This window comes from Ruditapes philippinarum, unplaced genomic scaffold (genome assembly GCF_026571515.1).
Source record: "Ruditapes philippinarum isolate M1 unplaced genomic scaffold, ASM2657151v2 ctg2614_1_1_1_1, whole genome shotgun sequence".
Lineage (NCBI taxonomy): Eukaryota > Metazoa > Mollusca > Bivalvia > Venerida > Veneridae > Ruditapes > Ruditapes philippinarum.
This window is the reverse complement of record NW_026855026.1, coordinates 18,218-33,947: the sequence shown is the minus strand read 5'-3', so window position 1 is coordinate 33,947 and position 15,730 is coordinate 18,218. Positions and strand designations below refer to the sequence as shown.

Below are 15,730 nucleotides of genomic sequence, written 5' to 3'. Positions count from 1 at the left end.
TTGTACCTAATTACTCCAAGTGCTTGAAATAATACACTATATTGTTACACAAAAATAACAACAATTTTCCTGTGTTGTTTATTTGTTATGTCTTTGTGACATATGGTAGAAAATTATGTAATAATTTCAAATTGCCATATTTCAGACAGTAAACATGTTGTGTTTTAAAAAAGATAAACAAATATAATTTTGTAATTACCAAAAAAGGTAAAATGTCAGATTTAAAGTACATGTATATGAATGTTGTTCAGCATAATAGTATAATTATATAGGAGTACTTTATCTGGAACTTTTTTGACTTGACTGGAATTTACTAGAATTAAGGATCTGGCAACAGTACTAACTGTTGACTTTGATTATAAATAGTCCCTGAACACCTCCTTATTGAAGAATTCTTAAAACCTCCATTGAAGAGTTACAAACTTCTTTAACGTAAGTGTATGAAAAAAGTTACGAACGTTTTATGAAACGTCAGCCTAAAGTTACGATGATATTTACGAAAAGTTTACAAAATGTTAGTACATGTAATACGGGCCCCTGATACATGTACGGTGGTCAAATTAAACATATGAGTATTATGCTAGCTACATCTTTCACACTCACTGATGATAAGAGATATTATTCTGTTCGTGTTGTATTTGTGCATGTGATCAATGCATAAATATAGTAAAAATATAGTTAGGTATATAATAAGATTTAATATATTTAGATCAAGATGTTTTCCTTTGATTATTCATGCATCGTAAAAGGTCTTGAAGCCTCTCTTGACTCATCATTAACCCTTCCTGCTAAATTTATGTAATGAACTTGACATTCTTTGAATTTGGAACAGTCCATTCTTCATGTGAGGGATTTTCATATCAAATTGTGACAAGTTAGTAGCCCACATTAATGAGTTTGGTAATATTAGTACATTTCATAGTCAAGTGATAAATAAATATAATCTATACAAAAATACATATAACCTATAAAAATATATATAACCTATAAAAATACATGTAACCTATGAAAATACATATACCTTTAAAAATACATATAATCTATAAAAATACATATAACCTATAAAAGTACATATAACCTATATAGATTAGAAGTAGCTTGACCAAGTTATCATCAAGTCATACTAGAAGAAGTTCTTGTAGAGAAAATAAAATATTGAATTTATCAGTATAATATTACTGTTTTATATTTTCAGTTTGTTGCAGCTAATGACAAGCTATGGTTCTGGTTAGACGTATTCTCCATTGTAGACTACTTCACCATTCCGCCATCTTTTGTTGCAATATATCTAGACCACAACTGGTTAGGTATGTCTGTTCTTATTATAGGTATTCAAGGGTCGGAAATTATAAGCGACCTGCCCATTTTGCATACATTATCTGATGGCTGGTTGTGGTATTTTTAGCTAAATCAACAAAGCATGGAAATCGTCTTTACCACCATGGGAATCCATTTCCAATTACATTGTATTGAAAGTATTTAAGTATCTTTTTACCATGGCCAAATAACAAGGCCAAATAGCACAGCCAGGGGCGTAGCTAGGGCAATTTAAAATATACGCACAAATGTACACGCAGGAGGTCAAGGGGGCCTTGCAGGTCCAGGGCAGAGCCCTGGTGGGGGTTCAGGGGGCGAAGCCCCCGAAAGCTCCGCGGATTTAGTCATTTGAGGATGATTCGATTATACAATTTCACGTGCATTTAATGTCACATAAATGTGGTTTAATCCTAAAAAAGGGCAATTTTATTAGACTTAAGATTACGAAAGAGTAGGAATAATACGTACCCAATGACCAAAAAAGCAAATCAAATAATCTAGATTAAAGACACTCTTTTTGAAAAACATTCTACATCTAGTAAACAATTTAAAATTACATTGAAATTTGCTCTTGAAAGTCATCTAATTAGTGATAAAAAGTTTTTAAAAATAGCACACTTTATAGATGTATAGCGACCTAGTACACTACTACTTGGATACTGAAGAAACTATTCATTTGGAAATTATGTTTTAGTATATGCATGACTAATAATCGGCATAATTCCACAATTTCGACACTTATTGAATGGTTCTGTTGGCTCCGTCACATTTGCGAGGGCTCTTTTGCATTGCCTATGACACCCGTACCGTGTCAATTCCTCGCATTTGAATAAATGTTAATACTTTGTTTATTTAATCAATATCTGTGAACAAAATTTTGTATTCAGCCAAAGGGGAGGTTAGGATCATTTTCCATCCACGATAAAATTGGCAGATATTTACGGAAAGAAATCACACAAGTTAATATTTGGTAAACGTACTAGCAACGTAATTTCCATCTTTACTATTTTCGTTGTTTTTTTTTCTTCAAATTGTTAAAAAATGGTATGAGTCATTTCACTTCAATTATGTTTGCAAGAAAAATATAATCCTTCCAAAATTCATTGTGAAACAATTTGCAACAGACTGATTTTCAGACGCCCACTTGATGCGACATATTGAACTTGCACGTCTCGTATCCCTTGCATACATATTTTGTTATATTAATCACATTTAAATTCAGTCAAATCAATTTGTTTTAATATCAAGAACAAGCCATATTCCGCTCAAAATAATACTTAAAAGTCACTTATAAGATATTACATTTTATAATACATAAAATTTAAGAAATTTTGTTTCGACATATTGTCTTACATGTTTTTGTGACATCTATGACATGTGTCGATATTATCAAAATGTGTGCATTATTTTATTTTATTAATAAAATTAAAAAGAATTGAAACTTTTTCAAAAGCTAATGTATTATTTCTTAATATTTTACGGAAAGAGCTCGTATTCAAGCTACATGTGAGACGATTAATTAATCACTTTTAAAAACGAAACGGGGGTACCTATATCTAGGTTTGAATATAAAAATCAAATAATTAATTTTATTTATTACATGCTTTTCGGTGGTTTATAGAAATATATCAGTGATATAAAATTGGTAAATTCACTGTTTGAAACAGTGAAATTACCACTTTGATAATTTCACTGTTTTGAATTTAAGCCCCTGACGTTGTTTCAGTGAAATACCAGCGTGCACAGTACTGGGTACCAACTTAATGACGTGACGTCGTAAATGACGTCACGTTGTATTATTATTTGGCGCGCTTTTCATTCAGTATTAGTTTAACATCTTTTTAAAACGTTTCTTTGCATGTAATAAAAAGAAAATTTGTTTAGGTTAGTGTAAGATCGAAATATATTTCACCTTGTGAACACCAAAAGTTCATATTTCACTCGTGGCTGCGCCACTCGTGAACTATACCTTTTGGTGCTCACTCGGTGAAATATATTCCGATCTTACACTGAACTAAATAAATATCCTCTATATCTTACTTGATCTATGTAAAAAATAAAATCTAGTACATTCTTATTAGGATCTTTCCATTTGAAAGACCATGTTATGATAAAATACAATAAATAAGGTCTTTTTCATACACTGCGTAAGTTGACCGCAGGCCGGATAGCACTAGTTTTTAAGCCATTTTTCGCATTGAATGTTTTTCTAATTTTTCACCTCCCAAAATAAATTGTACGCACGTGCGTATTTGGCGTATAGGCAGCTACGCCACTGACAGCGGTAAAGTCCAGCGTTCACACGCTAAAGGTTATTTAAGTGGTTTACGCCAAACTAGCTTCTAATTTTTGCACCAGTTTCCCCACTTTCAATGACACCGTCATGGCGAGTTAAACCGAATTGCTTTCATGTTTGAAATGGTTTTGTATTTATGAAATATTTCAAAGTAAATAGAAGGACATGAACTCGGCAAATATATTTTTTATTTGGCTATTGTTCATCATTCTTACCAGCTGTATTATAGACACATGTGAAGTAGTATACACTTACAAGACAATGAAAATTAATAGATAAAAAATAGCAGTGATATCCTAGTTCAGCCATCAGAAAATGTATGCAAAGATGACGGTTAGTATTGTCAGACAATATTTAACATGTTTAGATGGCAATAGTTTGGTATTATGTCATGTAACTTACCACAAATCGTTTGAAATGTCTGCTCTATTAATAGGTATATAAACTTTTTTGGGTGTTATGTAACTGACCACAAATGTTAAGCCAAGTTTTTCCCATTCTATACATAGAATATACTTGGTTAAGAATAACTCTATTTAGTCTGCCTATATATGCAATTGAACTCAATTTGTAAGGTTACTGTTTCCATATAAACCTAGGTTTCCATATATATCTAGGCCACAACTTAAATGGCCAAGGTACATTCATTTCCAATATATGAAGGACAGTTCATATGAGGTGTCTGGCTAATTTATATACATAACAAGAGCTGTTGATAGGATAACTTGTTCGACTATTCTCAGTGCTTGATAGTAAAACAAAAGCCTGGATAATGTTTACTTATACCAATATTTTACCAATTGTTTGACTTTTTACCTGCTTTTGACTACTTACCAACATTTGACTACATTATTTGACTTCTTACCTACTATTTGACTACTTACCAATGTTTGACTTATATTATTTGACATCATACTTTCTATTTACTTAACTTACATATTTGACTACAGAGTTTAACTTCTTACCCATTATTTTAATATGGTTATTTTGTGGCCATGAAATTTTGTTGTTTTATCACAAACATTTAATTTGGTTCTAAAATTTGAGGATTGTTAATTTTTTTCCAAAATGTAATGTGCAAATAATGTAAAGCAGATGAAATGATATTTAGCCGGAACTTGACCTATCCACGAGAACCACAAAAAAGTGTCCAAAGAATAAGAATGATTTTGCAGTATGTGATATTTGACTACAAATAAGACTTAACTTTTCTAACATTTGACCAAAGGCGGCTAATACAAATGTGTTTGACTACATACAAAATAGAACTTGTTACCTAACATTTAAAACCTATCAAAGGTCAACAGCATATATCTGTCTATTTTTGTAATTTATTTGACTATATTGCATAATGGTTACATTTTATTTTATCGGAAAGTGTGAATTACCTTGTATGGCATAACAAGAATTTATATTTTTTACAAATACCATGTTTGGCTATAGCTACTATTGATTCATTTATTTTCCCCTCTTTATTTTCTCTTAATAAATACCAATTTCTTCTTTATATCTAGGTCATATGTGCCAGGGATGAGAATAGTTTTCACTGATTACATTAAATCTAGATTTATAGAACTTTCTTTCTGTATCATTAATTATCAATAAAGCAGAGCTTTGGTATATTTATTTGCTATATATTGCTAGAGTGTTGTAGGGGTTATATAAGAATAATGCCTTAGTTGTATTAGAATTAGGCTATGGAAGTAACATATAAGGATGTAGAAGAAGCATTAGAATTAGGATATGGAAGTAGTATTAGAATTAGGATATGGAAGTAGCATTAGCTAGAATTAGGATATGGAAGTAGCATTAGAATTTGGATATGAAAGTACAATTAGAATTACTCTATGGAAGTAGCATTAGAATTTACGGACGTAGCATTAGAATTTATGGAAGTAGCATTAGAATCAGGATAGTTATGGAAGTACATGTAGCATTTGAATCAGAATATGGAAGTAGCATAAGACAAATGATAACGCAGAAAACATCCCTAACCATTTATTATCCTTCTAAACTTGTTATGCTTTGACATTGAAACAGTCCATTTGTAGTTCAAGGGATTCTTTTTATAAAATATAAACATTGAGCTACCAACAGTACAGAAAGGGCATCATGTGCTTAATTACAAATTAAGTCCAGGTTGACCTAGCTCTTTTACCGTGGCATAATTAAGTCAGTGTTTATTGCCATAATATTTAAAAAAAATAATACTTAAGTGTATCAATTGAAATTACACAATTTATTGGTGTTAATTTTGTTCAGGCACAAGAAAAGAAACTTGAACATTCTAATAGCAGGTCTTTTGAATTCATTTACCGTTTTAACTATTCATGAACAGCGCGTTTTGTTTTGCAAAATTTAGTGGCTTGCTGTAAATGATAATCAATTCTGCCTTTGTTTGGTTTTATACAAGAACAATATGTCCCTATGATACCACCAGCCTAACAGTATATCTCTTTAACAACATAAAAACAATGAGATTCCAGGGATAATCAAATAATGTCATAACAAACGAGGCTATTGGTAATGCTGTAAGAATACAAGGGTTATATTACTGTCATGGGCATACTGGGAAATGTTCTCACTTATATGTTTGTATGCATGCCATAGTCCAACAGTCTGAAATAAAAGACAGTTCATAGTAAAAATTAAAGGAGATACAGGTCATCTCATATTTTACCTTAATTCAACTTGTTTTGCAATAGAGAACCATTTTACAGTAAATTAGACCTGGGACAAATAAACAACAAATAAGTTGTTTTCAAATTGTTATCAAATTGGCAGCCAATTTATCTATAAGTCATATAATTAATTATACGAGCTTTTTTATCAAAAATCAAATAGATAAATTTTCGTAAAATATTCTGACCATTACGAGACAAAAGGACTGTTAAAACCTTATGCAAGTTGACTTATATTTCTCTTATTTGCATTATTTATGATGAACGTGACAAAATGACAGTGTTTGCAATTGATTGGACAAAAATATAAAACAGCGCCTATCCCCCATTATTTAGCATGTATATTATGTCCCAGATCAAACTTTACAAGCATTTTCATATTTGTTATTAATACAATTTTATTATAACATACTTTAAGTGAACCCATAATATAATTGCTATACATGTATATTGATTTTTTGTGCGTTATTGCATAATAAATAATTTATAATATATTTCTATATCTGTTTTTCAGGACTGAGGTTTTTAAGAGCACTGAGGTTGATGTCTATCCCGGACATCTTAACATACCTCAATATCCTCAACTCTAATACTGTGATACGTCTTTCCTATCTCGTCTCCTTCGCCCTCAGTTTGTGGCTGTCAGCGGGCGGATTTCTCCATCTTGTAAGTTGTCTTCCGTTACAGCGTACATTTCACGTTGATTGACAGAATCTTTATTAAATATGGATATTGTTTTCTACAATATTATGATAACCTTTTGATCACCTTCGATCACATGGTATAATTGTTGATCAGGCTTGACGTGTCTACTTTATTATGCCAAATGAAGTTAACTGTAACTTCATGAAAATAGAGATTGATGTCAGTGATGTTAATAATGTGTGATAAAGAATTTGCCCTTGTGGAAACTTTTGGTCAGTAACTTGAAATGAGTATAGGAAACCTTTGGTCAGTAACTTCAAATGAGTTCAAGAAGCCTTTGGTCAATAAATTAAAATGAGTGCAGAAAACCTTTGGTCAGTAACTTAAAATGAGTTTGGGAAGCCTTTGGTCAGTTAGTTAAAATTTGTTCAAGAAGCCTTTGGTCAATAACTTAAAATAAGTGCTGGAGGCCTTTTGGTCAATAACTTAAAATAAATGCTGGAAACCTTTGGTCAATATCTTAAAGTAAGTGCTGGAAGCTATTGGTCAATAACTTAAAATAAGTGCAGGAATCTTTTGGTCAATAACTTAAAATGTGTGCTGGAAGCCTTTGGTCAATAACTTAAAATGAGTGCAGGAAGCCTTTAGTCAGTGAATTGAAATGATTGCAGGAAGCCTTTGGTCAGTGAATTAAAATGAGTGCAGGAAGCCTTTGGTCAGTAACTTAAAATGAGTGCAGGAAGCCTTAAGTCAGTTATAAAATGTGAGCGCAGTTTGCCAGCTACAGTGTATGTGGATCATGATCTTGAATTGTTTTTGTAAGATTGCTATCCATTGGAAGTCAAAGTCATAGGGCCTTAAGGATCATAATTATAAGATATAATTGCATACCTTGACTTTAGAGTATTCTTCACTAATGTAGGGGATGATATTGATGTTGTATTTATAATAGTGATATTGCATGACATCATAGCATACAAATAAAGGTGTATAATCATTAATGATTAATCAATATTCATAAGAGCTGTCAATTCTTTTATCAGTCAGGGGTTCATGTAAGAATATTTACCAGGTTTTGTAGAATTATTGTCATCAAGATAAACTTGTCTGACCTACTAACTTATTAATTACTTACTAATTACCATTTAGGTTCCATATACATGTACTCCTATCTAAACATAGAATGTCTTGTAAAGCCAGGAGCAATATTTTAACATGTGTTTTTAAAACCAACAAGTGACACAGTAGCCAGTTACTTAAGGAGAAATTGGTAATTACTAGTTAGGAAATCCAGTTAGGTTGACTGACCACCCTAGATGTGACCAAAAGTGTGTTGAATTTTGTGTAAAAACCAGACAAACAAACAAACGAAGCAACACAAAAGTAATAAAGCCCTTCTGAGTTTAAATTGGTGAAATTTAAGGATTTTCTTATTTCATTGTCATTAGCTATAATTAGGGGGTTAACAGAGTAAAGTCTGTCATGGCCACCAGCACTCACCCACTTATACACTTTCCTGGTACATTTTTAGCATTGACATGAATTTATTGAATACATTGATTTGATGACATAAGAACAATTCAACAAAAGACTGATAATTGCCATGAAGACTCTTGTTTGTTTACTTGAATGTTATTTATATTGGAAATAATCGCAAAACAACAAAGGGTGGCCAAAAACTTCATTTGTTTTACTAGAGAAATTAAAAATATAGCTTTTGTTGTGTATCAAAGAGCATACATTGGCCCATAGAGCACATGGCACTCGATCAACTGTTCAGATGATAATGCTTTGTATCTTGTATATCTATATGTAGGCCAATAAATTAAGGTTATGAACATGTCAAATATATCCCCAAATGCTTCTGTTTGCTTCATAATCCAACACTTGCATGTCCTGAACTATGATAAGTGAAAGATCATTTCTCTCTATGAAGTTTTTATTGTAGGCATTCAGCTTATCTGTGTTGGCGTAATTGCCATCTGTAGCATTTTCTATTCATAACATATGTTATAAAATGTATATTTTATAATAAATAGCATCTTTAATTGATCACATAAACGAGTAAAATGCTTGTTATTCTTGATTATTCTGATCGCGATTTTCATAACTTAGCCCTTGATTTTCAGAGTTTTAAATTAAGAAGTTTGCGTTTAATTTGATTGTACATTTGTATTAATCAAGGCAAATGATAGTAAAAAATAAATTTTAAGAGGTTAACTGCTAAATTTATGTAATTTTTATACTTCTTTTGCAGCAGAAAATAATATTTGGTAATTGTAAATATATAATTTGTAATACTTTTATTAAATGTATTTTCTTATAATTCTTTTGTTTGCAGCTGGAAAATTCTGGAGATTTCTTTTTTGATTTTAACAACAAGCACGATCTTACATACTGGGAATGTTTGTATTTCCTTGTGGTTACCATGTCAACAGTGGGATATGGAGACATAAACGCTGAGACAGTTATGGGCAGAACATTTTTGGCAATCTTCATCATTGCCAGCATTGTGAGTACATTTGTATTAAGATGCTATCGTCTCAACTTCTCTGTATTAACATGCCATTCTCTCGACTTCCTTATATTAATATGCCATCCTGTCAACTTTGTACATGTATTTAAATGCCATCCTCTCAAATTCCTTGTATTTAGGTGCCTTCCTGTCAACTTCCTTGTATTAAAATGCCATCCTCTCAAATTCCTTGTATTTAGATGCCATCCTGTATCCTATCATCTCTCTTGTAGGAAGATACCATCCTCTTAACTTGTAATAACATGCCATTCTCCTTTTTTTTTCATTTCTTGTATTTAGATGCCATCCTTACAGTTACATGTACTTGTTTAAGTATTACAATGCAGCCTTCTCAATTTTCTTGTATTAAGATGCTGTGATCTATATAGCCTCACATTATGATGCCATCCTCTCAACATTCTGCTATCAATAAAGATGTTGTCCTCTCAAATTCCTTGTATTAAGATGACATCCTCTCAAAATCCTGACATTAAGATGATGTCTTTTCAACATGCTGACATTAAGATAAAGCTTTCTCAACATTCTCACATTAAGATTTTTACCTCTTAATGTCCTCATAATAAGATGCCTTCCTCTCAACAATTGGGAGAATAATTGTTTGTCATATCAGTTATAAATTACTGTACATAACAATTATTTAACTTATTTTTCATCAGTATACTGAAAGGCATAATAAATGATTTTGCATGTTTACAATTAAGTGCAGTTAAGTCATGCCAGTTAAGTTCAGATGAGAAGGTCATAAATTGGTAAATCAGGTTTACCAATAATCTGGATTTCTGTTTTTTATACCATGCCATAACATAGTCTTTGTTTAGCATAAAATAGCATTAATATACATATAGCCAATATAATATGATTATATTTTAATATGTTTTGATCCTTGGAGTAGGCATAATTTCTCTGTGACAATTGATCTCCGACATTAAGTCTAATGGTCATTTGTCTCTCGGTACTAATTCAGAAATCATGTTGAATTACTAGCAAGTTACTTGTGGAGAAATTGGTAATAACTGGTTAGGTATCCAGGAAAGTCATTAGTTGGATCGACCACCAAGATATGACCAAAAATGTGTGTTAAAATCATTGTATTAAAACCCAGAAGAAACAAACAAATACACAAACAAACAATCAAAAAAAGTAGGGAGATGTCAAGGTCATTAGAACATGGGATTGTAAACAGAGAAATATTCACATTCCTGTATACATGTGTATATTTTATGTCATAGGTATTAATAACTGGTAAGAATTTATGGACAACAATTCCCATGTGTGATCAAACTAGTTCAATTAATGTTTTTATAATGTTATAATATAATTATTTCTTGGATATTAATCTTGGATTTTTAATAGGAATGACCTGGCATAACTGTCATAAAATTGTATGGGATTGTAAAGCTTTTATTTTAACCTTTAACCAGCTGCAACCGAAAGTGAAAAGCCTTTGATACCAGTATAGAGCCAGGCCAGCCTGTACTTCAATGTAGTCTGATCAGGCTCTATACTGTTTAAATCTCAATGTTTCTATTTTGTTAATGAAATTCCTTAAACTTTGAATGGACTGTTCCAAATTCGAAGCAGGGCAAATACATTACATAAATTCAGCAGATTAAGTTACAACTATGAACTGTTGCATAATTCATCCAGGCTGCCAATTATTTGACATGCCAGGGATGTATGCAAGAGTTATGTTATGAGATAAAGACTAGGGTTTGTTTGTATTGTCTATACCAATCTTCTCTCATCAATCAAAGAAGGTAAATATGTGAGCTGACATATAATTACTGGTGCATGTTTCTAAGAAAACTTATCATGTGCTAATTGCATGGTCTTACAAACTACATGTATCAAGATACGATGATAAGTAAAAAGAAAAGAACACATATGTAAGAAGTACTTTTAAACTGGGTTGTATACCTCAACCAGAAGACAGGGGCATTCCCACATCCTTAAATAATGTTTTTTCCACAATTGGGATGTGAAAGAGTTCCCAATTTAATATCTTTATATCAAAGTTGCTTATTATTTCATTTGACTACAAAATTACAAATATATTAGAAGTAGACAAAATATCTTCAAATATATTTTCATCTGAATACATGTATCTTACAAAACAATAATGTAACATCTTAGAATTTTACTTTCCAAACATGTTAGCCTATCAGATTGTGTCCAATTTCACCATTGTCAGAGGTGTTAAAAAGGCTCTTGTTTAGGTTTTAGTTTAAACATATATATTTTAGTAACATTAGGTTGAAAACTTTAGGCTTATTTGAGTAACTCTTGAATCAGCTGCCTGGAACTTACAAGTTCTGGGTCTGAGGTTAGGAAGAAATTCTCAAAGCTCAAACTCAAATCTCAGTCATTTGATTGGCCATATACTGCCACAGAATGTAAACTGACCAATGAAAATCATAAGATTTGAGATAGAACTTGGAAAATCATTTTATAACCTTCAGAGGCCTCGTGTCACATGACAATCATGGTCATGATCCAAGCAGGTTTCAAACACACAATTCCTGGGTTGAGAATTATAATCACTAGGCCACAGCTGCCCTTTAAATTTTGAACCAGGGCATAGTGAATTTGACTTTGATTACATTTACATTTTTATTAAACAAGCAAGCAAAAAGACTCTTTTCAACCAAAATATCAAAGGTCAAGGTCACAATGACCTCAGAACTTTAAATAACCATTTTTGCAGATGCCATGTTTTGATGTGAAATTTGTTATTAGATATTAAGTTTGAAGAGTTTTTACAGCATCAATATTTTTTGCGCAGATTGTGAAAAGATAAGCAGTTGTTACAGCTTTAAAATTCAGGAGCTTGTTATATAGAAATATTTACATTATTGTAGGGTTTGTTTGCCAGTTGGATTCCTGAAATTGCTGATATTATAGGCAGACAACAAAAATATGGAGGTACTTACAAGAAGGAAAGAGGCAAAAAGTAAGGCTATTGCTCATTGTTTTTATCATTCATACTTCATAAAAAGTAATATGTAGTATCAAATGTACTTTTAACATGACCATTTATATAATTATTCAATTGTTTAAAAAGAATATTCATTAAAAAAAAAGATCCGAAGAAGCCATATAATTATATTAGGAATAAGTTAAGAAAATATATAATCGAGCAGGCTTGCAGAGAGCTTGGCATAGTTGTCACAATGCCGGTTGGGTGTATGTGCATCCATCTGGATTATGCTTGTCGGGGCTTAACTCTGTCATTAGTGGGCATAATTTCAAATAACGTAGCACAAATGTTCACAATAATGAGATGGTGTGTCATGTGCAAGAACCGTGTGGCTAGGTCAAAAGTCAAGGTCATACTTTAAGGTCAAAAGAAAAAAAATGGTTTCAAACAGCTTGTCAGCACCATAACTCTATCACTAGCTGGTGGAATTTCAAATAACCTGGAACAAATGTTCAACATTATAAAACGGCATGTCACAAGCAAGAATTGTTTGACTTTGTCAAAGCTTAAGGTCTGATGTGACAATCGGCTCTAACTGTTGCCATTGGGCATCTTGTTAATTTTTATATGCCTGAAAGAATTTCGGGCATATTATGTTATACCCCCTGGCGTTCGTCTGACTGTCCGTCAGCAATTTGGTTTCCAAAGCATAACTTAAGTTCCATTTGGCCCACAATATTCAAACTTCATAGGATGATTGTCCATATTGGGTAGAAGACCCCTATTGATTTTGGGGTCACAAGGTCAAAGGTCAAGGTTGTTACTACTTTTAAACTGAAAACAGTTTCCGATGCATAACTTAAGTTCCATTTGGCCCACAGTGTTTAAACTTCATTGGATGATTGTCTGTATTAAGTAGAAGACCCCTATTGATTTTGGGGTCACAAGGTCAAAGGTCAAGGTAACTTTTACCTTAAAACTGAAAACAGTTTCAGGAACATAACTTAAGTTCCATTTGTCCCACAGTGTTCAAACTTCATAGGATGATTGTCCATATTAGGTAGAATTAGGTAATTCTTACAGATGCTTCATCCTTACTTAAAAAAAAAAAGCACTTTCAGGCATATAATGCTCCGCCTAGCGGTGCTCTTGTTAGATATATTTTTTTTCTGTTTTACTGTATGAGCAACATTTTAAATGTTTGTTAATTTTAGACATATTGTTGTGTGTGGTCACATCACCTACGATTCAGTGTCAAACTTCCTCAAAGACTTTCTACATAAAGACAGGGAGGATGTTGATGTGGAAATCATTTTCCTTCATAAGTAAGTGGTCGATATTTTTTATAACAGATCTTCATCAAATTTAGAATGCAAGTGGCATTATACCAGGCTTTTACAACAAATATTTGATTTTTTTTTTTCAGCTGAAATCTAAAGTATTATGGCCTTTTCTGAAAAATCTGAAATGGTTACCACTTGTAAAGCTTATTAGGTCCTAAATGGCCTGTGTTTCAATGTTGAAAACAAGAAGAGGTCAACATTTTTTACAAGAACAGTTCAATATTGATTATGAGAAATGTTCAATGTTGATAAAAAAAGAACTTAATGTTGATTGTTGATTACAAGAAAGGCTCATTAATGATTACAAGTCAGGTCAATGTTGATTACAAGAAAGGTTTAATGTTGATTACAAGAAAGATTCAATGTTGATTACAAGAAAGGTTCAATGTTGATTACAAGAAAAGGTTCAATGTTGATTACAAGAAAGGTTCAATGTTGATTACAAGAAAGGTTCAATGTTGATTACAAAAAAAGGTTCAATGTTGATTACAAGAAAAGGTTCAATGTTGATTACAAAAAAAGGTTCAATGTTGATTACAAGAAAGGCTCAATGTTGATTACAAGAAAAGGTTCAATATTAATAACAAGAAAGTCTCATTATTAATGACAAGAAAGCTCAATGTTGATTACAAGAAAGACTCATTTTCATTATCAGAAAGTTCAGTGTCATTTTCAAGAAAGTGTCAATGTTAATAAATTACAAGAAATGTTCAAGGTGAATTACAAGAAAGCTCAATGTGGATTAGATTACAAGAAATGTTAAATGTCAATTACAACAATGGTTCATTGCAAATTTAAAGAAAAGCTAAGATTTGCACAAAAGCACTTCATGAAAATTGTCCCATTGAAATCATGCTGTACAAACTGACACTGAGATCAGTTTCAGTGTAGAAATATGCCATTGATTTTCATTCATTTGATCTTTTAAATCAATATATAAATATTGTAAGCTGGCAACTATCAACAGGTATATAATTTTATTGTTGACTATATTCTAACAACATATTGGCTTTCCTCGTACAGATCAATAAGCATTAAGAATTATGTCAGACAATATGGTTAATTACTGTGTACAATTTATGATGGTTTTTTCCTGTAATATTTATATATATTTAATATATTTATTATTTACCCTTTTCTGTTTTCTGTCTTATTTCTTGGTTGTTTTTTTTTTTTTTGGAGAGGGGGAGGAGAAAAGGGGCAGGGGTCTACATCTATGTTTTATTTTATCTTTTTCTGTCATATTTTTGTGGTGCATTAGGGGGGAGGGGGTTTTTGATGTAGGTAGGGAAAGGGGCAAATTATTTCCTGTATTTCATAATCTTATCCACATTTGATGTTTTGTTGATATGGCAGTTATATTTTTATATCTTTATTTTATGAGTTGAACTTCCAAGAACAGATTCTGTTACGAAAATATGAAATTGATTAAACATTCAGGCATGATGTATACATTTACATTTCGTTGTTATTACAAAATTTAAAAAAAATTATGTGATCTATTGAAGTTTGTGACAGTATTTCAGTGTTATAATATCTGCCAATGTTATTTTAGTTTATGTTTGACATATTTGCCTTGCCTTTCTGCATGTGACTGCAAACTTTAAAATTCTCAAGAATCAATGATAAAGGACTGAGCCTGTTGTGTTATAACCTTAGTAAACATCTGTGAAAGTAACCTGTCCATGCCACCAGATTAGATCCAGGCTAGCCTGAACATCAAGCCAATCGACCAGAATCTATGCTGATAAATGCTCATTTTTTTTGAAGACCCCTTAAACTTAAAATGGATTGTTCCAAATTTATAGCAGGGCAAGTCCATTAAAATCATTCAGTATGATCAGGGTTAAATAGTTGTCACTGAATAATTTATGGGTGTTTCATTCCAGATTCAAACATTGAACATCAAGATCAATAAATTTATAAGCACATTCACACCTGGATTCAAAATAAAAAAGTCATTGATTTGATTAATATCATTCTTAGTCATTTGAT

General features: G+C 31.7%; 1 protein-coding gene across 1 annotated transcript in view; it reads left to right on the top strand.

Moving 5' to 3' along the window:
* LOC132741876 (calcium-activated potassium channel slowpoke-like) overlaps positions 1 to 15,730 on the top strand; it is a 48,281-nt gene that overhangs the window by 14,832 nt on the left and 17,719 nt on the right. The window contains exons 4-8 of the mRNA XM_060730140.1: positions 1,196 to 1,307; positions 6,809 to 6,960; positions 9,281 to 9,451; positions 12,334 to 12,425; positions 13,607 to 13,717. Of these exons, the coding sequence (XP_060586123.1) occupies positions 1,196 to 1,307; positions 6,809 to 6,960; positions 9,281 to 9,451; positions 12,334 to 12,425; positions 13,607 to 13,717 (638 nt within the window). The remainder of the gene's footprint in view (positions 1 to 1,195; positions 1,308 to 6,808; positions 6,961 to 9,280; positions 9,452 to 12,333; positions 12,426 to 13,606; positions 13,718 to 15,730) is intronic.